We start from the raw sequence: 26612 nt of genomic DNA on the forward strand, positions 1-26612 counted from the left end.
ATGAACGAGGCTGAAGCTTATTCAATGCAGACTGGAAGCACAGAAGAGTGATTGGAGTCTGCTCCTCCTCCCCTGTATTTTATACAGTCTCCTATATCTGATGATGAGCCCCTTTATCTGCCTCTCTGCAGTCTTCAGCCAGAAATGTTCAAGGCCAGGCTGGGTGGGGCTCTCAGCAATGTGGTCCAGTGCCAGGTGTCCCTGCCCACAGCAGGGGGGTTGGAACCAGGGGATCTTTAATGTCCCTTCCAACACAAGCCCTTCTGTGAGTCTCACACAAAGGTAAAAATACGACAAGGAGAACACAAGAGCAGGTGGATGTAAGTTGGCAACACCTAAAATATAACTTTAAACCCTACAAATCTGGTCTTAACCTTTACAGTGAATCCACGTCATTAAAATTAACTCTGAATGCTGGATTTTTCTTATATGCACGTAGCTCGCAGCTAAAATCGCATTTCATTATACTCAGCTTCTTGTACCTACATTTAATTAAAGATGAAAAATGATGTCATGTGTAAATATCCTTCAAGGGGCAGCATGTCATTGGAATCTGATGTGATAAAATTGGATTATAATTAAGGGTAGTTATTTTTCCTTCTTGATAATTTTTCTGCTTATCTTCTTGGGAAAGGACTTCTCTCACTTTGAACAGGACAGAGCTCCTGCATTTCCCTTTGATAACAATGACATTTGCACAGCAACCACCTGAGGACACAGCAGTGAAAGACCAAAGGTCCAGGACTTTAATTCATAACCCCTGGCAGATGCAGGCAGGAAAGTTAACAAGGTTACTAATCACAAGGGCTAGGACAGGTACTAAGCACAGTTTAGGTGCACTTGCATCATCATCATCCATCATCATCCATCATCATCTAAGGCCTTCTATTGCTGTACACCACAGGATGAAATTGGCAGTGTTTCTGTCATGACAGTGGACTGTGAGCCACAAGCAAACACATCTCCTGTGCAGCCACTGCTGCTGTATGGGTGATGAACACTGGGAGGCACACATAGCTGATAACAGCCTATACATCTCCCTCACAGTGAATTTGAAGAGTTCATGAGCCATAACTCTTGGATGCTGTTCCTAGGTCAGCCTCAGATATCCAATGAGATGCTGAACAAATAATCCTTCTGCTCCAGTTGCTGTAGATGTAAAATTAGGTTTAACATTCATTTGTCTTGAAGGAAGATTAAAAGGTTAAAACCAATAATGTTTTCAGAGTTCCTTGAGGAAAGTATTACAGAGGTATTACCTATGAGTCCTAAGAAAACATAGTGTCCTTTGTGCAAACTTACTTCCAAAACCTTTAGTAGTACCAGATTCTTAGAAATCATTACCCTTTCTGGAATAACTGCATCTCACACATCATAATTATGACTTGATCAGAAAGCAGAAAGAGACAGGTGAGCTAACCTAAGAGGATAGGGTGGAATATTCCTGATACAAAACCAGTCTTTCAAAGAGGAAAAAAAATCTGTCTCTTCTTTTCTAACTGCAGTGAAGAAACTTACAGAAGTTTTCCCTCAACTCCTGGACAAGATGCGCAGAGTAGAACAGAAGGCACCAGCAAACAATATTTCTTCCAGCATTCAGCGAATCAGAGAGTTAATTGCTCAAACCAGGAGTGTAGCAAGCAAGGTAAAACTTTTGGACTTTTGTGACTTTTGGTTACTAGTGCTAATAATCAAATCTTACTGTAACCTCCATTTTCTTGGGCTATGCTAGAAGCACAAACCTGAACACTGTCACCTCCCCAAAACTGGATGAACAAAGCACATTGGAGGTAATTAAAAACTTTACAGTTACTATTTGCAAGCCTTTGACATTATCATGGTATTCATGGTAGACTACTGTTAACTGCAGTAGCAACCTGACAATAAAGATTTGGGCACAATGTATAAGGTGGCCAGAACCACAAAACCTAATTACCTAAAATTTGTAGGCAAATTTCCTACAAAGCTAATTACCATGAGTAATAATTACAGCAATTTAATGTAAGCTTTTCTGAGATGACAGCATTTTTTTTCCTTTCCTTTCCTTGAATTAATTTTCTGCAGGGTAAGAGAATCCTTGGCTCACACATATTTAATAGAGAAAAAAAACACTTTCATTACCATACATAAATAATGAGGGTTTTTTCTCTAACAAGAGAGAGAAAAAGAAAACCAAGGACAAGTATATTTGAATCCATTCAGAGAAATAAAAAATTCAGTGCATTATTGTATGTTCACGGTGCTGGAATACAACTTGGAAAACTCAGTTTGTGTGTTGTACTTGACTGTTCTTTAAAATGTATTTTGTGATTCAGGTATACTGCGTTTAAGCTTGAAAACATTAGTTCAGTTATGTTGAAAGCATTTTGAACTAAAATGAACAGTTTTCCAATTTTTTTTAGCATCTCGTAAATATCACTGTAGATTCAATGATATAACGGGATTACTCATGAGCAGAAAATGGTTGTACTACTTCCAAAGCAAAGAAATAAATTATGGGCAGAAGTTTTATAGCTCTGTAAGAATTTCATTATGTGGCATACATAGTAATGCAGCCCTGATTCAACTAAGCACACATCTATCTCCCACTGAAATGTAATTTACTTTATGAATATGCTTAAACAGAGTTCATTATGGCCTTTAATCAAGTTTAAGATAACTTTCTTCATAATCTGTGCAGCGTCTTTCAGGAAAGATTGTTACAAACATACAATTTCCATGCCAATATATAGGTGCCAACTCCACTCTTGCAGTAAGCAAGACTGCTGGCACGGTATTGTTACACACTTACCTTAAGTAATGACCCCAGACAACAACACCTGTCTCACTTTGCCCACTTGCAACTGCAGGTCCAAGTCTCTATGATGTTTGAAGGCCAATCAGCTGTTGAAGTCAATCCAAAGATCAACGTGGAAGAACTGAAATCTTTCACTTCCATGAGCTTGTACATAAAGCTCCACAAAGACAACCCACAGCTGGCAGCCTCTCCGGACAGATTCATTTTGTACCTCGGAAACAAGAATGTAAGAGAATAGCCCAGTTAACTTTTATGCATAGATTAAAAAAGAAAAAATTAAATCAGGTTGAAATTTATTTGCCCTCAGTTATTCCTCTTACTTTTTCTTTGTGTTTCAGAACTAAAGGTGTCTATTATATGACCATCATTGATTTTGTGACAAGCAAAGAGCGAGGGTTCCTGAGACCCCTGTCCTTGAGACTTGTCACCCCAAACAATGAATGATTCTCTCTAAAAAGCAAATTAGACTGCCTGGCAGTGTACTGCTTTGATTGTCACTGCTGTGAGCCACACTTGCTATCTCCTCTGCCAATACCAAGGTGCTCTGAAGCAGTTAATGTCACCTGCCTGGCTTCAGTGAGATATGCTTTAATCAGTTTATGCTGCTGACAGTGTCAATTCCAAATCTCTGAGGTCATAGGCCCACAAGATAGGCAGGCTTCTTTATCTGTGGCTTGTGCTGCTGTTGTACACTCTGTACACTCTCGATCATTACTTTGAAATAGCTGTTCTTTAAACTGTGGTTCTGAAAAGAAAAAAAAAATCACAACTCACAAGCCAGGTATCATTCTGGCAACCTATTACTTGGGAAGGTAAAGAGCCAGGCTTTCATTTTTAAGCTTTCCTAAAAAGAATGTCTACTGAATATAAATCAAGTCAAACGCCTCTTGGCAGAATATTTAATTACAGGATAATACTTAGGCTTTAGACTATTTCCTGCACATGGCACTGCACACTAAATAATGATGAACAGCTTCCCATTGAACACGACTAATTCATGTTCAGCAGAGATCTTGTGACCTTGAATTTACCTCAGTCAAAAATGGATATAAAATAAAATATCAGAGGCTTTTTTTCTGTACAGTTTTATGTGGTGAAAGCAACCAATTAAAGAATGAAGGTTTTGTTTCTATTTAAATAGCTTTTGGTAATATTTAAAGGTGTCATTCAGTTTATCAAAGTGTACCTTTACTTATGTCCTGCATTAAATCTCTTTCAATGTTTTATCTCTAACATCCCTCTCCATTGGTGTTTTAGGCAAAACATTACATTGGTCTTGCAATTAAAAATGACAACCTTGTGTACATTTATAATCTGGGGGGCCAAGATGTGGAGATACCTCTGGATGCCAAGCCAGTCAGCACCTGGCCTTCTTACTTCAGCATCATCAAAATTGAGAGGTAAAGTGATAACGTGTATTTCTCCAAAATCAAACAGTTCATGTTTTCCCAGTTCATGGGAAAAATCAAGCAGAAAAGGCTGTGTCAGAACTGCTGATCAGGAATTTTCAGTCTCTGGTTCTACTCCTACTGAAATAAATGGAAATTCTTCCTGCTTTTGAAGAGCCAAGACCCAAGGGGCCATAGGGAGGAAGAGATAGTGTCGGTAGTCCCTCCCTTTTTTACCTCCTGATTACTAGTCTTCTCTAAGGAAATAAAACCCTTCCTGTTTTCAGTTACCTCCCGAGATGGGGGCTTGTTTGTTCTTTTGTAAGTCTGGCCAACATGAAATTCTCTTCTCTTACAATTCTTTTCTGCAGGATCGGAAGACACGGTAAAATGTTTTTAACTGTGCCCAGTCTTAGCAGCACAGCTGAAGAAAAATTCATCAAAAAGGGAGAGGCCCTTGGTCCTGGCTCCCTTCTTAATTTGGAACCTGAAAATGCTGTTTTCTATGTTGGTGGAGTGCCTCCAGGCTTCAAGGTTGGTCAGATAAATATTCTGTATTCAAAATTAAATAGTACAAACTAACCTTGCTGGACTTCCATTTAAACACAGAAATGGTAGATAGAGAAAAAGCCCTTATTTAGTCATTTATCATCTTAGAACCTATCTTTAGTCATTTATCATCTTAGAATCTATCTTTTAGCCATAGTGTAGAAGTTTTGCCTAGCATATTTTGTCATACAAGTATGATGATCAGGTGTCTGTGAGCTGCTGTTCAGGTTTCCTGGAAAGTACTAAAAGGAAGGCTTGCTAGCTGTTAAATAGCATGCATAAACAAAGGCCTATTAGTCCAACCTTACTTGCAGGCTACCAGTATTTTTCTATGCTAATAAGTTCTTGATACTTAGAATTGCTCTTTTACAACTGTCACAAAAATGTATTGCTAATATTAGGATCTTGTGGGAAAGGAGCAATATAGTCATTTGTTTGAATTTAAATTATCACTGATTTAAATCCAGACTTATAACAGCATGAAAAGTTGCCTGTGCAAAATAAGTCTGAAGACCTGTGTGAGACAGTAGCATCAGTCTATTTCCTAATAGTCAGCATAAATTAGCACCTCACTTACCTGCTTCTGTGAACATACCAGTTCCTCTTTTGGAATTTAATGCTATGAATGATCTTGGCTGTGAAAAGTGCATGGCTCAATAAAAACACACCTAGAAAGACTTTAGAGAATCCTAAATTCTTTAAGCTAACTGTAGTAGGTTCTAAAAAGATCCAAATACTGATCCACAAGCAGCTCTTCTAAAAACATAAAAACAAAGAAAGAGTAACTCAAAATGTATGCATTCCTGAGCTTGGCATTGTTATGACTACTAGATACATGCTATGGCAGGAATTTTGGATTACTGAGCCCTGGGTGCAAACTGCCTGGGAATAGGACTGAAGACTGAATATCAGTTTCATACACACATGCACATACAAAAAGTCATCCAGCAAATGAACCCTCCAAGTCTGTTCCAGAGCATAGCAGAGGAAAAAGAAAAGAGGAGAGTGAAGTGGAAAGGGAAATAGGAAGAAAAGGATTCATGGTATTATTTGATAGGCATATGGGTCCCTTCACCCTTAGAAAAGGACACCTCACACTTTTATTTATTAACATAGAGTCTGATTTGTTAAAAGCTTTTTGCTTCCCTGTTACATACTTTGCAAATATGAAATGTACCACTTAACCACTAGAACTCCCATGCTTAACATAATTTCAAAGACTAGAAGAAACAAAGAAAAAAAAAAAATGATCATTTACCAAATGTATCAGTGCTGAAGATAAGAACGTAATTTTCTTTTACAGCTACTTATATTCTGTATTGCTATATTACCATTACTATTGTATCATAAGAAAATGGAAATAATGAGAAGATGAAGAAACTTACAGTGATCAAATTACAGTGATCAAAAGATGAAGATACTTACAGTGATCAAATTCTGAAGTACAAGAGGTGTTATTATTATCACACCTGTTCCACAAGGCAAAATATTTTAATGTAAAAAGAATGGTCTAGTTCTGTTAGCTTTATTCTTATATTTTTCCCCTCACCAGTGTGGCTGTTTAAATTCCATTTGCAGTGACCTTTGTTAAAAGAAGAAGTCTCTACATCCTGCTAGCTGTTCAAAATAATACCTACTGAGGATTACCCACTGGCACAGATTTTGAATCCCTGTCTCCTGGGTTTAAAGAGCTCTCTCATTTCTCTCTCTTTAATTATGGTATGGAGTTATTTTTCTGGCTGTGAAGAATATCTATGCATTAGATATGAAATATCCACTGCGTTATTCAAAGACATTGAGTAAGCTCTCTTATTTGTCAAATCTTAACCTTTTTCCCTGTTTCCAAGCATGCTCCCATCAAAACCATAGAAGAAGTTTTCGTTTGCAGTTGCCCTACCCGGCCTAATTCTCTCACTGTGAGACCATTTATGTGCTCCCTTTTCACTTACAGCCCAAAGGCCATATCATATGAAGACTATTCTCATCAGCATCAACCTTTTCTTTTGAAAATACAAATCGCATAGGACAAAACAGATCCTAGGCACAAATGCTCTCACAACACCCAACTAAAGAGGGCCACCCTTCTCCTTTTAACTCTTGTCCTCTGCACAGCTCCCTCCTAGCCTAAACCTACCCGGCTTCATCGGCTGCCTGGAGCTGGCTACCCTGAACGACGATGTGATCAGCCTGTACAACTTCAAGCACGTCTACAACATCGACACCACCACATCGCCACCTTGTGCCAGGTAGGGGACAGTCCCGTCCTCACTCTGCAGCTCCCATTTCCTGCAAGTGTTGGTCCTGACCGCTCATTCCTGCTTCAGATTTAAAAAAATGAAGGTGGTATTGAGTCGCCCCAGAAGGAAGTTGGTGGCTCTTAGCTCCTAATTGCATCGACAAGTTTAATTTTTATTTATTTATAAATCTATGTATGTATGGAAGTTGGACTGCTTATGAATCCTTTTTAGCATGAGATATTCTATGATTTTCTTGCTGTCTCCACTATCTATCTCATAATCTTGTTTATGTCTTCATAAAGCAAACTGCCACATTATCTGGGGCTTGTTCCAGGCTCCCTCCTTACCCCACTGCTTGCCTTGGACAGAGCTTCTCCTAACTGGAATCACATTGCTCCAAGCGATGCAGCCACAGCAGTCAGGTCTACTAGGCCAGATAACCTTCAGTGTAGTCCCACCCCCAGCCTGGAAGGCTTACACAAAACTTTCTTCCTTTAAGTGCACTTAAAACCACCACAGATATTCCTTAGATGAGGCTTTCACAAACTGGGAAATGCAGCTCCTAAAGTAGAAGTGAACATCAGCTGCAGCATTCGTTTAGCACAGACACAGCAGGCATTTTGCTCACACTACAGGCAGCAACAGCAGAACCTCTCCCTGGAAAGAAAAGGAGAGTAATTTGCAGCATGCACTGGGAAGAAATGCAGGAAGTGTTGGGATAGGGAAAATGAGCTTCCCGTACCATTCCCACAGGGAGCGCAAGCTGCTGCTTTCCAGAACAGAGCATACCAGAGTCAGCTAAAGTTCTTGGAGAATTCAAATGGATTTCTGCACAAACTGGAAAAGCTCTTAATAGACATATCTGTGCATCCTTATAATGACAAAGTGCTGTGGGCCTATCACTTTTCAAGGATGAGCAAAGAATTTTCCTGTCCTCTACATATAGCACAGGATAAAAGCCTGATGTAATGATGAAGGAGTTAGATGTACCTAGAGTTACACATTCTTTTTCAGGAAAAAAAAAAAAAAAAAAAAAAAAAAACAGAAAAAAAATGGCAAGGAAGTCATCAGTCTCCCCGTTGCCAGGCAGAAGCAGAAGTTCAGAACAATTATTTCAATAAAGAATGTAAAGGCATTTAAGTTCCCCTAAATTAAAACCCTTCCCTGCTTGCTTTTTCCATAGAGATAAGTTAGCTTTCACTCAGAGCCGGGCTGTGAGCTATTTCTTTGATGGCTCTGGCTATGCCTTGGCCAGAAACATTGAGAGAAGGGGAAAATTCAGCCAGGTGACTCGATTTGACATCGAAGTTCGAACACCTACAGACAACGGATTGATCCTGCTGATGATTAATGGGGTGAGTACCAAGTCCTGCTAGTACCCTTTATCCATTGGCACCACAAGTTCCCCAGTACCTAGAATATCTTGGAAAATCCAAGATGTTTATGTCCTCACATTTAACTTCTGGGAAGAGGAAATACTTTGTGTTTGTCTGGTGCATGCATACATTAGGAGGAAACTGGAACTTGCTCTGCAAAGGGCTCAGGAAGCCAAAGCCCTGAGTTAGACTGCTTTTATCCAGAGACAGTCAGGACTTCAAACTGGTCATATCCTCATGATGATACTTCAAGACAGACTCCAGTTAAGCCCAGTTGTTGTGCCTTTATTTAAATGTGAATGCTCAATCAAAGCTATAGGAAATTTCTGTGAAGTAACTCCCAAAAAGTAGCCACTTTGTGGTAGCTGCCACTTTATAACTGTGCCTCAGGGTGTACTAGAGTTAAATATTTAGGTTACTGAAAATAGAACGCAGTCCAAATAAAAAGGCTTGATCCAAATGTCAGGAGCTTTTCTGAAGTGCAAGAGTGATAGAATCTCTGTAAGAGTTTGAGGACATGAAAATATCTTTGGAAGACAAACATGGATTTTTCTTTTTTTTGTCTTTGGGCATTCCCACATCAAGCTCAGGATTACAACCTAGAAAAGTCACAGAAAACATTTTTCTATGCAGATGCAATCCACAGACAGACACTTGTGTAGGCACCGACATGTAACATTGCTTTAAGAATTTAGAAAAAAAAAATCCACTTTTAGAAGAGCTACTCTCTCCTTTAGAGTAACTTCCAGAGGAGGGTGGTGGGAAGCAATTTGCTCTGTAGCATAGCATGCTACCACTAACCTTCATTCTTTGGAGGGTTTGACTAAGCAGCTGCTGTTAAAAATTGCAGAGCACTCATTTTTCTTCAAAGCAAAAGCACCTAGACGTTTCTTGAAGATGTATGCATTTTATATTTGCCAGTGGAAACTGCAATCAAGTTGGATATTAGCTGTGGGAGACCTTGCCTGCTCACAAGTACTTTTAGAAAGTCTGTGTAAGGTGGTCCATTATCCAATTCCACAAAGATAGCTCATTAATATTCTTAATGTAATCCTTGTTTCATTTTCAAGTTTATGCTGTTCAGAACAAACCCAAGCTGCAGTTTCATTTAAAAGTGCTAGATTAAAACCTACTCTTATTTCTTTAAGTAGTGACTTCTGAAGGTGGACTCATTTATGTCAAAGACAGCAGTTCTTAGACTGCAGTAGTGAATTTAGAATTATTGTTCCCATGTTTCCATTAGCCATGAACACTAGGAGAGAAGAAAAAGCATTGGAAGCATTAACCCAGATGCACATTTACTGTAAATTTTGTTTATATTTCTTTATGTTTAGTTTTGGAACAAGACTAATTCTAGGGTGCAGATCTTCATTTCAAGCACTCCCTAACCTAAAGATTTTCTAAAGTACAGCTCCTGTTTATAAAATTTAGGTCACCCAGCCACAGAACAGAAACTGAATCATAAAGTAGGAGCAGTCAGGAATTCTAGTAACCAAATACATAGTAAATACACTCCAGCTATTGTTATCATTTCAGTAAATACATCAGTGCTGATCAGGCCTATGAAAAGACAAAATCCTGAGCAATTACAGACATTGTGATGGAACCTCATGATGCAGACATGGCCATATGAGCACAACATTGCTTCCACCAGTATAAGATCTTTCATTTAGGGCATGTGGTATTATTTCATCAGTGAATAGGTGTGTTAACATCAGGAATACCCTTCTGGTAGAGGATAGTGACATCACTGTGCTACCAAATACTATTTCTAGAAGGAAACAGTTCCAAGTCTTCCAAAAAGCAACACTTATAAAACAATTTTATGTTCATGTGCATATATAAACATATATTACAAATATAAAAATATAGAAAATGTTACACTTTTACAAATAAAATTTTTTTCCCAGCATGCTTTTCCCAATGTCAATCTTATAACTCTGTTTATAAAATTTTTTTTAATTGCTGCCACACAGTCCTTTTCTGACTGCTGTTTTGTTTTTACACAGAGCATGTTCTTCAGCCTAGAGATGCAGAATGGTTTCTTGTACCTCCGCTATGACTTTGGTTTCAGCAGTGGCCCTGTGCTTCTCGAGGACTCCATGAGGAAGGCTAGGATTAACGATGCTAAATTTCATGAGGTACAGATGTGGTTGCTATCACAGCTGTTTGACCAACTATCCCAGAGGCTCCAAGCAGAAATAATTGCTCCAATGGCCACAAAGGGTGCCAAAGGATGAGGGGCAGGCAGTGATATGGTAGAACAGGCAGATGAGCAGAGTGCATGCAAGTCCTACCAGTACTGAGCAGAGGAAAGGGAAGGCTGTCCCTGCCTCCTCATAAATCAGTGCTTGTAGACAGATTGTGTGTATTACTAACCAAGGACAGGACCATTCACGTGGGAGAAAGTTTTCCATATGAAATTATATCAAGGACAGTCCTCTAAATCAAATATTAAACTTTCCTCAAGTAAAACCATGTCATTATGTTAACTTGACCACCTTAGTTGTTATGCTTTGCATTACAAGAATTATGGCATTTCCTATTTCTTTAAAAAGAGAGTTGATTTGATAGCAACATTTATATATGAACAGTGTTTTAGGGACTTTGGCAGATGTAAAATATCCACTTGCATTTAGTTTCAGGGAATTTGCTGTAAGCCAATGCAACTGTGACAGCAGTAAAAATTCCCCCCATAGTGAGTTGCTTCTCCCACCTTTTACTTGATGTCAATTCAAAGTCTGATTCGTGACCAAAACTACAGCTACAGGTCTGTTCATGTTTAAGCAAAGAACAATTTAACTTGTTATGCTTTGACAGTGAAATAACTTTTTAAAAATGTCTTAATTTTTGGATAAATCAAGAAAGCATTCTGAAGTTTACAGAGCTTCTGTTTGCCACAGTGTAGAATTTGGTACATTTTCTTTATTCTTAGTTGAAATATCCTGAGGATTCAGTTGTCAGAAAAAAAAAAAAAATATCAAAACAAACTTCCTACTAGTAATCATTGTCAGCCTCTCCCAATTTACAAACAAATTCTCTGTTAAATGGGAGGAACTTTTCAAACAGAAGATATAAAGATGCAATCAATTTTGCAAGATCACCATAACAGCTTATAAAAGATTACACTTCTAAGCACATGCTTTTTTTTCAGATTTCTATTATATATCACAATTCCAAGAAGATGATCTTGGTAGTAGACAGAAGACACATAAAAAGTGTGGACAATGAAAGAACAGCAATGCCCTTCACAGACATTTACATTGGAGGAGCACCTGCTGAGATCTTGCACTCCAGGTTGGTTTACAAATGGGATTCAATCAGTATTTTCAATTAACCACCATATGTAAAGTTGTATGGCCTGTCCTTAAGGAGTATAAATGAAACAATTTCTTTGGCATCAACCTCATATAAACCACCCTTCAGACACTAAGTGTGTCTCAGAACTCTTAAGTATTCAAGACAAGGCTTGATCCAGCACAGTTAAATTTTACTGACACTGGCCCTGTCTTAGAAAGGGTAACAGAAACAGTTGTGTTCTTCAAACAAAAAGGCATTTTCAAAGAACATGTTAGCATATAAAATTGGTATTACTTCTTGCTCAGCAAAAAGTGACCAAGACCTTCTACCAACCACATTTTCAAATCTAAAGCTGATCTTTTTCCCACTAAGCATTTCAGTTCTGATTTGTCTCAGGTTCTCTTTGGATCTAAGTCAGCTGGCTCTGTGTAGGCGTGGGAAGAAAAGGTCTCATTTTCCTATTGTACCATTTGACAGAAATGCAGTTTAATCTCAGTAGACTGTGTAACTCTCATTTCCTGCCACAGGAATCTGCTGGACCCCAGGGTCATGCCCTGAGAGCAGACTGGCTACTCGAAGAAGAGTATTCTCTTGTGATAGGCAGTATTCATTCCCAGGGTCAGACAGCAAGGCCAGAATTTTCAAAATGGCTCCAGCTGCTCTTCTACCAACCACATTTTCAAATCTAAAGCTGATCTTTTTCCCACTAAGCATTTCAGTTCTGATTTGTCTCAGGTTCTCTTTGGATCTAAGTCAGCTGGCTCTGTGTAGGCGTGGGAAGAAAAGGTCTCATTTTCCTATTGTACCATTTGACAGAAATGCAGTTTAATCTCAGTAGACTGTGTAACTCTCATTTCCTGCCACAGGAATCTGCTGGACCCCAGGGTCATGCCCTGAGAGCAGACTGGCTACTCGAAGAAGAGTATTCTCTTGTGATAGGCAGTATTCATTCCCAGGGTCAGACAGCAAGGCCAGAATTTTCAAAATGGCTCCAGCTGCTCTTTCAAGTGTCATAACTGCTAACAGGAATACCCTCCATGTTTAAAAAAAAAAAAAAAAAAAAAGGGAAACATTGAGCAACAGCTTCTGGGACTTAGTGGTAAATCTTGTGACATTTTATTCTTTATTTTGTTGTCAGAATTAACTGCTGACTTGAAAAATAATATATGAGATACAAAGTACTTAATCTTTAAGCTTTTAAGACAGTGACAAACTTCATGTAAAGAAAAATTATGCCTTTCAATCTCCTGTAGTTATTTGAACATGCAGGCAAAGTGGTGGGCAAGGGAGAAACAGAGTATAACTTAACTGTCAAATAGTTCTTTACTTTCAAATAGTTCTTTACAAAGGTCTTTTATAAGGGGCTATTAAGATAATTAGTGGAGTAGAGAGAGAAAATGCTGCAGTGGATTGGAAAGCAGCTGGGAAAGAGAAAATAGGACATAGTAGTAACTTTTCAATTTTCACAGTATAAAAAGTCTACAGCTCATGCTCAAAGGATCTCTCTCAGGGCTGGTATTAAATACATTAATGATCTAGAAAGAAAGTACAGAAGGATGGTGAAAATTACTCTCATTAATCAAGGCTAAAGAACATCAAAAAAGCCCAGAAGGACCTAGAAATCTAGGCAATTGAGCAGCTCAATGGCAGATGAGACTTGCTCACAAATATAGGACAGAAGATGAATCACATGAATTATGCCTGCAGTTTTCCAAGCAGATTGTGGTTATTCTGAAAAACACCTGGAAGGTACTGTCAAAGCAGGAAAAATAGCATCTCAATTAATAGGCAGTATCAGATAAAAAATACCATAGGCATTGTAAAAATATTATCAACTATAACGTTAAAAATATATACGGATATTATTTAAGCAGAGGTGCAACTTTGTCTCTGATATAACTTTCATTCTCTTTACAAGAGTAGACAGCAAAAAGTATGGACCAAACATGGTGGCATCATTCTATTTTTATCAGGAGCATAAGTTAGTAGCAGCAGTAGAGAGAGCAGTACATGATTAGTAGGATACTATCTACTACAGATAATTATGCTTCCTCTTTGCAGACAGACTCACATTTAACTGACTTTGCAGGGCAGCAGCAGCATGGGGAAACTAGCTCTAGTCTTACAGCAATCTAATATTCTTCTTAAGCAGCGTAACTTTCACTCTCTTCAAATGCATCTCTCTCTGTCAATTGCCTTTTTTCTCCAAATAAATGAATCTGGAAGTACTACCATCCATTATTTTGCTCCCACCTCACTCACTGCATAAATCAGAAAGCTAAGGATAGGTAGGAGCACTGGGACCTTAACTGAATTAAGAAATTAACTCAGAAGCCTTTCTTTAAGTGAAAGCCTTTCTTCTATAGCTTGTTTATAGAAAATGTTGTGGCATTTAACAGAAAGGCAGATTTGTCATATACAGCCAGCCTCAGGGTCAATCAGAGTAAAGATTATAGTGGTTAATTGATAGCCCACAATTTGGTCCAAATCCCAGTAAGGATGACAGAAGCCCTCCTGATGGTTTTGCCCTCCTGCTGATTTCACTGTGGAGGGATTTCAAATTAGGCCCCTACAGCACTCCTTCTCTCACTGTATTTCAGACATGTACATCTGCACTACTTCCCCTGATGGTCTGGTTTTGCCAATGCAAAAAATTAGGCATTTCCAGACCTTGAATTCTTCTACCATGTTTCCAATAATGACATTGCCTTATAATTTCCAATAATATAATTGCCTTATAATGACATAACTCACAGACAGCAAGTGCAGGTAGTAGAGGTCAACAGTATCATGTCACGTGAGGTGAAGAGTCCCACTGCTAAGCTACATCTTGCTTAAAGAACAAAGACTGCTTCCAGGCAGCCAGGTCAGAACTCTGGATTTCACATCCACTCCTTCAGTGTATTTGCTCCCTGGTTATCTCCCGGACTGGTACGCAGCAGCTCCCACGTAATTTCCTTGCCCCTATCACAGACTCACTGTGATTTTATGCAAATTACTTCTCCATGCACCTTGAGAATTGTAAGGATAAACTCAATTATAATCAGCCTGTGCTGTAATGTTGTGCTGGTATCTTGGTAAGGTGTGGAGTTGAAAAACTGAGAGTAATGAGTAGGAGCAATTGGGATACACTGCTGTGCTGTCTACCTCAAATCTGACATTAAAAAAAGGTCCTGGAAGCCCACCCACTGCTCTCATTTAAATTATGTAAACCCATACATCACCAAGCATGACCTGATCTCTGTTAGTATTTTTCATAAGAAATAGAGACCCAATTTTTGTCATCTTATTGCAAAAGTCCCATACCTTCTGGGTGATTTCTCATGGGCAGCTCATCACAGCACTGACTCCTTCTTCTTCACAGCACAGCCAACAAACTCCAACAACTCTCCTCAACCAGCTGACCCATTCTTTTGTAGCACTCCTCTTAGTACTGGACACAGCTGTGGCCTGTTAAGGGCAGGCCTGTTCCTAATCTTTGGTGATTAGTACAGCTGCAACTCCTCAGGTGTGAGACTACCTTCTGCACTATCTTTATCTTCTTACATTCTATTCCTCCACACACATTTGCTTGCAAAGGCAAGAATTGAGCTTGCTAGTAAAATCAAGACAGGAAACCTAAATTGGAACTTCTCTTCAAAGCTAAAAAAATTAAGACAAAAATCCATTTATTTTTACTGTAAGTAGTTATAAATACATTATATTTTCTACAATTGGTGCATCTTGACTTTTCAAAACATAGAATGTGGCTCATTAGCTGTTTTACACAAAGATGCAGGAGTTGGGCACTAGTGAGGCAAATGACTGAAGTTCTTCCAGAACTTTTTTAGAACATCTTGGCAACAAAATCCTGTTCAGAAAAGCAAGAGCTATCTAACTGCAGTTTGTTTGGTATTGTTGTCCAACAGCATTAGTTCACATCTGGCAGGAAGTATCGGCTTTAAAGGCTGCATGAAGGGTTTTCAGTTCCAAAAGAAGGATTTCAACTTGTTGGAAGAACCAGGAACCCTGGGAATCAGCTATGGGTGCCCAGAGGATTCACTGGTAAGCATAACACCATTTGTGACATAACAGCAATTTTGACAATGGATATAGCTGGCAGCTTGAGTTTTACTCCAAACAATGGAAAGACAGTCTTCCACCAAGCACTCATTGACTAGCAGAGGTGGGGAGTTTGTGTGTGTCTGTTAAGTCTGCTGACATAATACCCAATTTTCATTCTGAACTATAGCACAAGGTATTTCACTTAAAATTCTTCTCATATGTGAAATTGCAATGTGAAAACTCAATCTGAAATAAATTATGTACTGTATTCTGAATGGAAATATTCCAATGTAATTCATTTTTTTCTTAAAGATACGAGAAGAATCATCCTTACATGCATCCTAATACAGATGTGTGAAATGGAAAAGACAGCAAAAAATTCACCCTTCAAATGGGTTCTCTCTTTAAGCCAGATCAGCTCTTCCTCTGTGATACACACACACAAACTGCACCAGCATTAGCTCTGAGAAAATTGCCATTTAGATTCTGGTCCCTTCTATCATTCACCATTTGTCCAGTACAATGCAAGGCTGGCAAATCCAGATAGTGTTTGGGGTCTTCATCCTGTGGCCATGTCTATCAAAAGCCATGCTGCAAACCTGTGAAGAGGAAGGATTGCTTGTAGAACTCATCACACCACCTCACCCTCTGTCAACGTGGAAGCTCTCTGCAATTTGTCCTGCCTTGGACCTAGCATTGCTCCTGAGACTCAGAGGGTTACAGACCACCATGTCCAATACCCTCCACCCTACCCCAGTACCCAGCACAGCACACAAAGTAGCATGTCACATGTTGGAACTGTGATTCAGTGCCATGCAGCTCAGACAGGGGAATGAGCACCTCTGCTTTTCATGCTCTTTAACGTCAGCAGACTTAGGATAGGGCCAAGATCCCACGAAGTTGGGAATAATTTGACTTAGTCTAAAATTGCTACACTTTCTCAAGATTTTCCCATGATGGGAGAGAAAGCCTATATAAATTAGGGTAAGATATGCAGGAAAAATTTGTTTTTAGAACTGAACTGGCTGCAAATGTTAAAAAAAAAAAAAAAAGAAAAGAAAAAGCCCCATTCTTTGTATTATTGGAATGTTTTTTGTGCTGTACTTCTAATTTCATTTTATTTAATACACAGATGTCCCGCAATGCATATTTCAATGGTGAGAGCTTCATTGCATCAAGCCAAAAAGTGTCCCTCTTTACTGAGTTTGAAGGAGGCTTTAATTTCCGGACCTTGCAGCCCAGTGGGCTGTTGTTTTACTATTCTGAAGGAGTAAGTATCTATTTTTTTTACTGTTTTATTTGTTTTATTTTATTTTTTTTGTTTTATTTGTTTTATTTTACCTTTTCATTTTTTCCCCAGGAGAATACTAGGGGAATAATACAATTTCTCACTTTATGGTTTCAAGATAAAGCAGTCTGCAATACAGAAGCATTCACTGGTGACCTCATTTTTACAGTTTGCATATGATCTATAGATGAAAACCAGTAATGCTTTGGTGTTATTTTGATGCTGAGAAGAGAACCGGATCATATGCCTAGAATTAACATGCATCTACTTGTGTTCGCTGAAGTCCTCAGGGCAGAAATGCACAGAGCACCTTGCTGTGCTCAGCAGCACTGCAATCCCTATTTGCACCTGCAGGTGCTACCAAAGTACAAATAATATTAAGGACCTGACATTTGCCATCCAGACAATCACCGAGAAGCAAAGTTTGTTTGAATTAGTGGCACGGCATTTTGAGCATTGCTGAGCTGACAGAAATCAGTCACAAAACTGCCTATGTTCCCAGATGGCACTCAGACCTCCATGTGTGATTGGGAAAAGCTACACTTGCGAATGGCTCCTTGCAGCTCTGGGAAGCCAGGCTGCTCTAAATACCCCCTGAGAAGTGTGACCTGGGCAGAAATATGGACTTGCACTCACAAAATGTTGTGTGAGACAAAGCGATCCCAAGATGCTGCAGGCTCAGACTGACATCTGCAGCGAGCATGAGCTCAGATGACAGAACATTTGCAACCACCCCCAAATGTCTGTTCTGCTATGCTTGCAGAATATCATCAGCAGTGCAGCAGAGGAGGCTGCGTGGCACCCATAACCACTTCTAAACTTTCCTGTGTCGCAGCCTGGAGAATTACCTTCAATTGAAATCAGTAACCGGGTCAGTTCCCCACGCCGTTTGCATAAATGAGGCCTCGCACACACCACTTCAGGTTTTTAACTCAACAGCTCTAATCCTGAGGTGCCAAGTGCCCTACTAAACAAGCAGAAGTTCAGCTATTTAGCGCTTGGCAAAGGAGGCAGAATGATTCCTACCAGTGAACAGTGGCAAGGCTTGCTCTAATGGAACTGGGAGTATTCTGCTAGTGGCACAGTGATCCCCTGACCCAGATAGCACATCTTATCTCTGAGATAATTTTGAGTGATTGAACGGGTCTGATCAGAGGGAATTAGAAAAAGAAAAACACGTCTTGGTCTTATGACAGCACGAATCTCGCAGTAGCAGCTGCTCAATACGGTACCAGAAACACGAATGAAATGCAAACATCATACATTTGTGCTACATGGAAGGAGCTCATGTGACAGGTACATGAGACATAATCAGCAGCAGAATTCCCAGAATTCAGACTTTAAAACTGGCAATATAAATTCTAATGATGTCATCTCTTGTTTTACTTCTCAGAATATATCTTTTTGCAAATGAAGCACAAATGTGGAACACAGAAGGATAATAAATACAATAGGAAAATTCACAGAACTGCTAATTTTTCTGTGTAATGCTTGCTTATGAAGGTGTTTTTGTCTGTATTTCAGTCAGATGTATTATCCATCTCTATGGAGAGAGGTGCCGTGGTTTTAAATGCAAGTGGAACCAAAATTCAGTCAGCAGACCGAAATTACAATGATGGAAAAACCCATTTCATCATTACTTCTGTCACCCCAGAAAGGTAAAGCTGTACAGCATCTTTTATTCTCTACCTTTAGAGCATAAATATTTCTTGTAAAGCACATTATCATTTAGCACTCACTTTTAAATACTTGAGCGGGGCTTTTTTTAAGTGACTGATTTTAAAATGTGATTGAAAACTGACCAACTCGGGCCTGAGCTCAAGATGATGAGAATTTTTTTTAAAATGCAAATAGTTTTTCTGAAAGCTTAGTCCTTTTTTGTTCTCAGGTAAGAAAACAGTTTAATAACATTTAAGGCTAGCATGAGATTAATTTTTTAACAGGATTGATTCTTTTAATTTGTTAAAACAATTCCCAGTTTACCCTAAAGTAATTGAGGCATCTTCACATAAAGCATTCATCTGGGATGCACACAGTGAAACATGTTAAAAATATTTTTAGCACTGGCAGCCACAAATGTGACTAAATAGAGCAGTAGGGAATAAGTCTCTCACTGTGCTCCTTGTAACTCTTGAAAGCTTTGGTTTCTTGGTATGTTTTACTATTGTTCATATGTTTAATTTTTTTTTAGAAGGTCACATAATCAAAGAAACTTTCTTTAAGAATCTTACCTATTAGATACAAGTATTCTTACTTTCCTAATGGAAATCAAGGTTTGTACCTATGACTTCTGACATCCAAGAATCACAGTTTGAAAAGCTGAAGGTGTAAAAAGGTGCTTTGGAATAACCTCGGGGATTGTCCTGTCTCCCTGAGTTTGCAAAACAAAATCAATGTCTGATGCTTTAGTATACTTAGTTTCTTATAAAGCCAGAGAATCATTCCTGACTTCTGCAACAATTAGTGGGTTGCAAAATCAGATTAGGTAAAAAGCAGTGTATAAGCTCAAACACCGCTGCACTGTGATGAAAGAGAAAGAAAAAGGGATAGGGCCATAAACAATTAGCATGTGCTTGGATCTTATTTTACCCAAAAGGTGGCTCCATCCCTTCATCAGCAACCCCCTAGTCTGTCTTTCTTCACTGTACAATTTTGGACTTCACAATTAACTGCAGGGTAATATTAAATCCATAGGCCTGTGTACACAGTTTTGCCAATGCACTGCCCTGCACAGCTGAAATCAAGGTCCTCTCATGCCTCTGAGCAGTAGCGCTGAGTGTGTATGCACTGAGTGGAGTGTTTCGGGTGCACTGTGCTGTCTGACCACTGGCACCAACGTTTCCAAAGCTAGCCTGCAAAATGGATGCTTTGCCTTTGCAGGTATGAGCTGACTGTTGATGACAAGAAACAGAGCAAGAAGAACCCAGCAAAGGACAGAGCAGGGAAAAGCCCAGACAGCATCAAGAAGTTTTATTTTGGTGGCTCTCCCCTCAGAACACAGCAAGCCAACTTCACTGGCTGCATAAGCAATGCCTACTTCACTAGGTGAGTAACATCCTCCCAAACACATTAACAGGCAGTCACTGCCCTGCCTGACAGCTTGAATAGTAGCTCATGAAAAGTGATTTATTGTCACAATAAAAATTCCTCTCTCATTTTGTGAGGCTAGACAGCATGTGTGAATAAGATTCTTACCTTATTTGCCATGGAATCTGTTGGCACAGATCTGTTAGGTTAAGATATTGTTAAGGTGGGAATAACTTGATGAAATAAGCTTTCAGTGCTAATGCTCCTGGTGCAATGAATAATTTGCATAGCTGTAATTTACATTTATATTATGTAGCTCTCAGGTTTGCCTTTGAAACAAAATTGTATTAAGACATCTTGCAGAAGCTGGGGAGGTTAGGACTTTGGTCATGTAAAAATGATCAGAATGTGTTGATCTTAATTGTTTTACGATATGTTCTTATATAGATTTTAAAGTTGAATTTGATGCTGCAGATTGACATTCTCTGTTTATGCCAGCATATATACAACACGCAGATGTAGTATGGGTTGTCCTCATTACCCATACATTGACTGATCAATCTGTACTTTCATCCATGGTCCAAGAATGCACCATTCAAATATAATTTAAATATAATTAAATATAACATTTAAATATAGTTTAAACCCATTCAAATATAATCTAAACTATAAATGTAAAATTCTGAGATTTTTATGCAGACAATTCTAACACTTGAGAAAAAAAGCTGTTCTTGTCATCTCTTTGAAACACAGGTTGGATCAAGAGGTTGAAGTGGAGGATTTCCAGAAGTACTCTGAGAAAGTTCAGGCATCTTTGTATGGATGCCCTGTTGAATCTCCTCCAGTTGCTCTTCTCCATAAGAAAGGAAAAAATTCATCAAAAGCCAAAGGAAACCGTAATAAAAAGGTCTGCTACAAATTGCTCCACTACCACTCTAGAGCTTTCCAAAATTCTCCAAATTATGGATCTAAAATGCACAAAGACAATGTCCCATATATGAACAGGATCCTGTTCCTTTACATATTCCATCACTGGAAATGATTGCCCTGACACAATCTATCTGGCCTATACTTGCGTCTTTCTCTTTTGCTAGAATTATAAAATAAAATACCTGACCTCTTCAAAACAGTACTTCAGAAACAAGCCTTTCTGATTTCTTCTGTATTCTAAAGGCAAAAACCTTGCTTCTGTTCTCATCTGCTGCTGTATGGCTCTCTACTGGGTACAATTAGTACATATTAATATAAATGGGGAAAAACCTTCCTCCAGCATGCGGAATTTTTAGTCTAAGCATATCCTCTCATGCCTATAATATAGCTGGTATCACCAAAAGCAGAGAGAAAAAGATTTAATTAGGAAAACTGCAAAAAAATTAATTGTAATAACGTAAGCTACACAAGTATTTTGTTCTGTCTTGTTCTGCCTTGTTCTGTCTTGTTTCTGCCTTGTTCTGTCCTAAATCAGCATTTACAGTAGATCTGTTCAAGGAAAATTTGACTCGGAAACAATCCTGGTATTTATGTAGTGAAACGATATATTACTAGTTTATATATAAATTATACTGTTATTTTATTATGTCCAATCTTAGCTAAAAATTCTGGTTAATAGTTCTTTTTCTATGAAGGTGGGAAGAGATAAAGACAAGATTGCACAGCCTTCATCTGGCCTCAAAAAGCTGTATCAAGTGAATTTGCAAAAAGAGCCTCAGTGCCACTTGCCCATGAATCCCAAGGCAACTGAACATGCCTATCAATTTGGAGGAACAGCAAACAGCCGGCAAGAATTTGATCACATACCAAAGGATTTCAGTCAAAGGTAAAGTGACTTTAGAAATAAAAATGAAATATGCTTGGCAGGAGAAATATGTATTTCAATTTTTATTTTTTTTTAAGGGACACATTTCTACTGTTACCCTGGCTTTGTTCCTTTATATCTGAGGCTAAATTTTGTGTTGAGCCTGTTGTTAGGTTATATTAAAAGGTGCTTCAGTTGAGTAAGAGAAAAACATAGATGGTGCTTCCACTTACATCCTTCTTATGGAAGCTTCATCTGTATTGAATATTAACAAAATGTGTCTCCTTGCCTGTTTGTGTGAAGCTTTTGAGGATGTTAGTTCTATACAAGCAATGCACAATAATCAGTCTCTTTACACAAGAAGTAAAGGCATTAAAGCAGAAAGGAAGCAGTAACATGCTGAGTGGACTCTGTCAGTCATTTAATCTTCATAGTGCAGTAAGACACAAAGCTATGAAAACCTGGTCCAATTCAAGCCATAATAGAAATCTAAGTAATAATGAGTCCAGATACTGTTGAAATTTAATATTCATGTTCCCACAAAATATCTCATGCAATATTCAAAATCCAATAAGGATTTTGGTTTAATACTTTCCATTAAAGACTATAAATTCAACAACACAGCACTTCCTGGAAGCATACCAGACCACTAACTCAGAAAAAAAGAGTGCTCTTTCCTGATTTAAATTAGAAAGCCATTATGTTCATTTTAATTCAATGCATTTAACTTAGGGCAGTTCTGATGGCACCCATATGAAGGCAAACCCAAACTCTAATACCTTCATCCCACCTTCATTCCTAAAACATATATTTATTGCCAAATTTTATTAAAGCTTCATTTTTGTAATGTTCATTTTTAAAAAGTAATGAGTTGTGTCATTTTAAAACAATATTGGCAAGGGACTGAGTGTCTGTGGAATGTACACACACAGGCCATTAGGAATGTAAAGATGCTTTAGACAATATGAAGAATGGAAACTAGGGTTAAACCTGACATCAGAAAAAGGAGGAATCAGTTCTGGCACTGTCCTACACCAATACAGCTTTGCCATGCTTTAGACCATAAGTAATAATAGCAATCACTCAAGAAATTTTCACTGTGACAGTGTCAAACCAACAATGGTACGACTTCCTAAGCTGTCCTGGACTTCACAAGGAACTACAAGGAAGGAGAAGCTTCGATCGAGTCTGGAATAATATTAAACATCAGGCCTCCATGACATCACACTTAAAAATTCCCCCAGCCGTGCTGTTTAACATAAAAGGAAATGTACTGTCAGATTTTGGTGGTCTGCATTGAACTTACTCACTCCAGAGGTTTTAATTTTTGAAAAAATGTTCTTCACCAGGCAGCTTTTTCTCCAGCTTTGACTTCTGCTCAAAACACCAGCACAGAATGTTTATTAGAAACACTACTTCCATAAAGCATATGAATATCTTTTGGATGAAAGGAAAATCTCAGTCTTCCTCTGCCTGATGTTTGATTTAAATCAAAAGTATCTGCTTTAACATTAATATTGTGTTTTTATGTGCCAGAGCTCAGTTCTCTATCAGTCTGAAAACTCACTCATCTCATGGAATGATTTGCTACGTTTCGGATCAAAAAGAGACCAACTTCCTGGCCCTTTTCGTAGCTCATGGCCGACTCATTTTTATGTTTAATGCCGGTCACCAGAAGATAAGGATTAAGAGCCAAGAGAAATACAATGATGGTCTGTGGCACAATGTAAGTAAAAGCAAGCAATCATGATGGCACATGCTGTCAAGGCTGCATTTTTCATGTACCAGCTCAGGGAGTTTTCATTCATGTATTCATAAACATGCCTATATGTTGAGAAACTTCCATAAATATTTTTAGATCTTCCACGCAGCATTTTATTAAGTCATTAACTAGGGACAGGAAAGTGAGTCAGTTATAAAAATTCAGCAACTCCCAACACCAACAGCTGAACAGAAACGAAGGAAGCAAGCAGAGCAGTAAGGCAATTAAGAGTTAAATGAGTTATTAAAGGAAAGACTAGAATAATTTTGTTCAGCAAATGTCTTTGAAGTGCCTAAGAAAGGAGCACAGCTGTCTTAGGCTGCCTCAGTAGTCTATGAAAATAAAAAGACAATTTTAGGAGTCAAGGTGAATTTCCCTCTGTAGGTATCTCTCTCTCCTCATTAACTACAGAGAAAGTCTACAGCTACTAAACTACTGACTTGGGCATTTAAGTGTTTCAAGCAGGTTGGATGAATCCATACCATAAAACTAATGATGACTGTGAAAATGCTAACAGTGATAGGTAGATCTCAGTAGACCTTATGACACCTTAGTTACCTCTGCCTTGTACACCAAAATGTAAGAAAGGCAGCAGTTTTACTATCTAGCCTTCATATGAATGTGAAAAATGAGGGTTGTCCAACAAAGAATTCTGGCAGTTAGCAAAACAGGCTTGTAGAGCATCGCTCATGCACTTTTCTTCTCAAATGTCTCATCTTCTTCTCATGCACAGTAGTGATCCCTTAACAGATGGAAGTAATCTTCCACATTTTTTTCTTCCCTTCCTAGGTGATATTTATTAGAGGCAAAAATATTGGTCGCTTGATAATCGATGGTCTCCGAGTACTAGAAGAATCTTTTGATGGGAATATGAATAGTTGGCAAGTCACTGAACCACTCTATATTGGAGGTGTAGCTCCCGGAAAAGCTGTAAAAAACATCCAGGTAAAGCAGATCTCCATGTACAGACGCCATTCCTCTGTATAAGTTAAAACAAAAGCTAACTATAGGGATGAGATCAGACAAAATCTGATTAAGATCTTGGCCCTCATCCTGCTAAGGAGCAGACAGTTCAGCTCATGTATAGAGCATTCCACTGGGCTGGGCTGGTGGTAGCTGGGTAAGGCTTCCACAGCCTTGCAGCAGCAGCTAGGAAACCAATGGTCCATAAGGAACAGAAAAATCCTAGTGACATCCAAAATTAGATGAGAGGTCTGAGATACAGAATGAGTTTTGGAGACATTTTGATGTTCTCACCGTACCTCTGTTTTAAGACAATACCTAGAGGTCAGGATTCTGTTCTACAGCTCAGTACTGAAGTATACGGAAAGGAGTGTTGAACCAACAATGAACATAATATTCTCTTTCAAGGTAATCTGTAGTGTTATATGCCTAACAAGATTGATAAACTACTCTGAAAAAGTAGACCCATCTTGCCTTGAGGCTATGAGGTATATGTATAGCACTGCCTTGCCCTACTTGTGTTTTTTTTCTCACAGTTCAGTAAGGACTGAGGAAAAACACAAGCTGGAATTACCTTGAAGTCATCAAAAAGACATGGGAGGCTATGAGAATAATTTTTCCTGCTTACCTTCTCTGGAAATTGTTTTTTAGTTCAAAACTGATGTGCCAGACAATCACAGCCTTACAGCTTATTAACAAGTAAAAATAAGGACAGAAGAATATATTTCCTTCCACAAGCAGTTTATTTACTAATCAAGGTTTTTTTTACCCCTCAGATTAACTCTGTCTACAGCTTTAGTGGTTGTCTCAGCAATTTACAGCTCAATGGAAGATCACTTACTTCAGCTTCACAGACATTTAGTGTAACACCTTGCTTTGAAGGCCCATCAGAAGCAGGAACATACTTTTCATCAGAAGGAGGATATGTCGTCCTTGGTAATATAATCCTAACCAAATGTATCCCAAAATAGGACTGTGGTATTCAGTGAGCTTCAGAATGGCATTTTTCACCAAAGAGTGTGGTAATTTCCAAGGCTGTGAGCTGTAAGGATTATCAGAAACAGATCACTATTGTGCTAAGCAGATGATGTTGACAGGTCACAATGTCACTGTGAAACTTAAATGTTGTTAAATAAACACATCTGCATGTACGTATGTATGTGTTTCAAATAATAAGAATCATTTTAATAAGGGAATAATTTTAATCAGGGAACAGACCATAATATGTTAAAAATTAGCATAGAAGTCAACAGGGCCAAAACCAAGTACACCATCAAATGGCCATCCCTTATTTTTTTCATTAACATGTAAATAAAAACTCCTGCAGAAAGGCTTTCGGTATGTCTTGATACAGAACAGCATGACAGAACATAGCTTTTCTGTCATTTCGGCCTGCTGTGTTTTAGGAGGGTGTTTCAGTCACATAGACTCTGATTTGAACAAGAAAGGAAACTGCAAAACCCTATTCACTGGCAGCACCAAGAAGAATCAAACTAGTGTTTCTAATTTGCTCTCTGGCCTGTCACCAGTTTGAAAAAGGGAGTTTCTCCTATTGAATCATCAAAGCTCAAGTGAACTCCCACTCACTCAATAATGACTTCTGAGTGTCTAGGAAATTGCACAATAAGAAACTGCCAAAAATACAAATCATTTACTTTCTGTTGTCCATTTTATTGCTAAGAAACATTTTTAAACTAAATACATTTTCTAAATAATGAGAAAAGTAAATAAACCTTTATTAGTTGTCCAATCAAAACAAAAGTTGAAATGGGTCATTGACAGCACATCATGCTATCTCATATTTCAATAGTTTGAAGAACAAATGAAATCCACCCTCTGATGTTCTACTTTGACTTTGAATAAACGTCCAATTTCATCACTAACTCGGTACAAAAAAAATGTTATTCTTTTTACTTCACAGATGAATCCTTCAGTTTAGGCCTGAAATTTGAAGTTGTTTTTGAAATACGTCCCCGAAGCAGCTCAGGAATCCTACTGCATGGTCACAGCGTGAATGGAGAGTACCTGAATATGCACATGAGAAATGGACAGGTATAAACAAGGTCACATCTCCTCCACTGCCTTG

At 38.5% G+C, this 26612-nt stretch overlaps 1 protein-coding gene across 1 annotated transcript in view; it reads left to right on the plus strand.

Moving 5' to 3' along the window:
* The window catches only part of LAMA4 (laminin subunit alpha 4), a 99272-nt gene that overhangs the window by 64600 nt on the left and 8060 nt on the right, over nucleotides 1–26612 (plus strand). The window contains exons 18-35 of the mRNA XM_066547099.1: nucleotides 1506–1645; nucleotides 2850–3023; nucleotides 4055–4197; nucleotides 4557–4719; nucleotides 6847–6980; nucleotides 8155–8326; nucleotides 10357–10488; nucleotides 11502–11644; nucleotides 15556–15691; nucleotides 16824–16961; nucleotides 18504–18637; nucleotides 19860–20024; nucleotides 20760–20913; nucleotides 21632–21822; nucleotides 23338–23527; nucleotides 24353–24508; nucleotides 25303–25462; nucleotides 26448–26578. Coding sequence (XP_066403196.1) covers nucleotides 1506–1645; nucleotides 2850–3023; nucleotides 4055–4197; nucleotides 4557–4719; nucleotides 6847–6980; nucleotides 8155–8326; nucleotides 10357–10488; nucleotides 11502–11644; nucleotides 15556–15691; nucleotides 16824–16961; nucleotides 18504–18637; nucleotides 19860–20024; nucleotides 20760–20913; nucleotides 21632–21822; nucleotides 23338–23527; nucleotides 24353–24508; nucleotides 25303–25462; nucleotides 26448–26578 — 2756 coding nt within the window. The remainder of the gene's footprint in view (nucleotides 1–1505; nucleotides 1646–2849; nucleotides 3024–4054; nucleotides 4198–4556; nucleotides 4720–6846; nucleotides 6981–8154; nucleotides 8327–10356; nucleotides 10489–11501; nucleotides 11645–15555; nucleotides 15692–16823; nucleotides 16962–18503; nucleotides 18638–19859; nucleotides 20025–20759; nucleotides 20914–21631; nucleotides 21823–23337; nucleotides 23528–24352; nucleotides 24509–25302; nucleotides 25463–26447; nucleotides 26579–26612) is intronic.

This window comes from Molothrus aeneus, chromosome 3 (assembly GCF_037042795.1).
Source record: "Molothrus aeneus isolate 106 chromosome 3, BPBGC_Maene_1.0, whole genome shotgun sequence".
In the NCBI taxonomy this organism is placed as follows: domain Eukaryota; kingdom Metazoa; phylum Chordata; class Aves; order Passeriformes; family Icteridae; genus Molothrus; species Molothrus aeneus.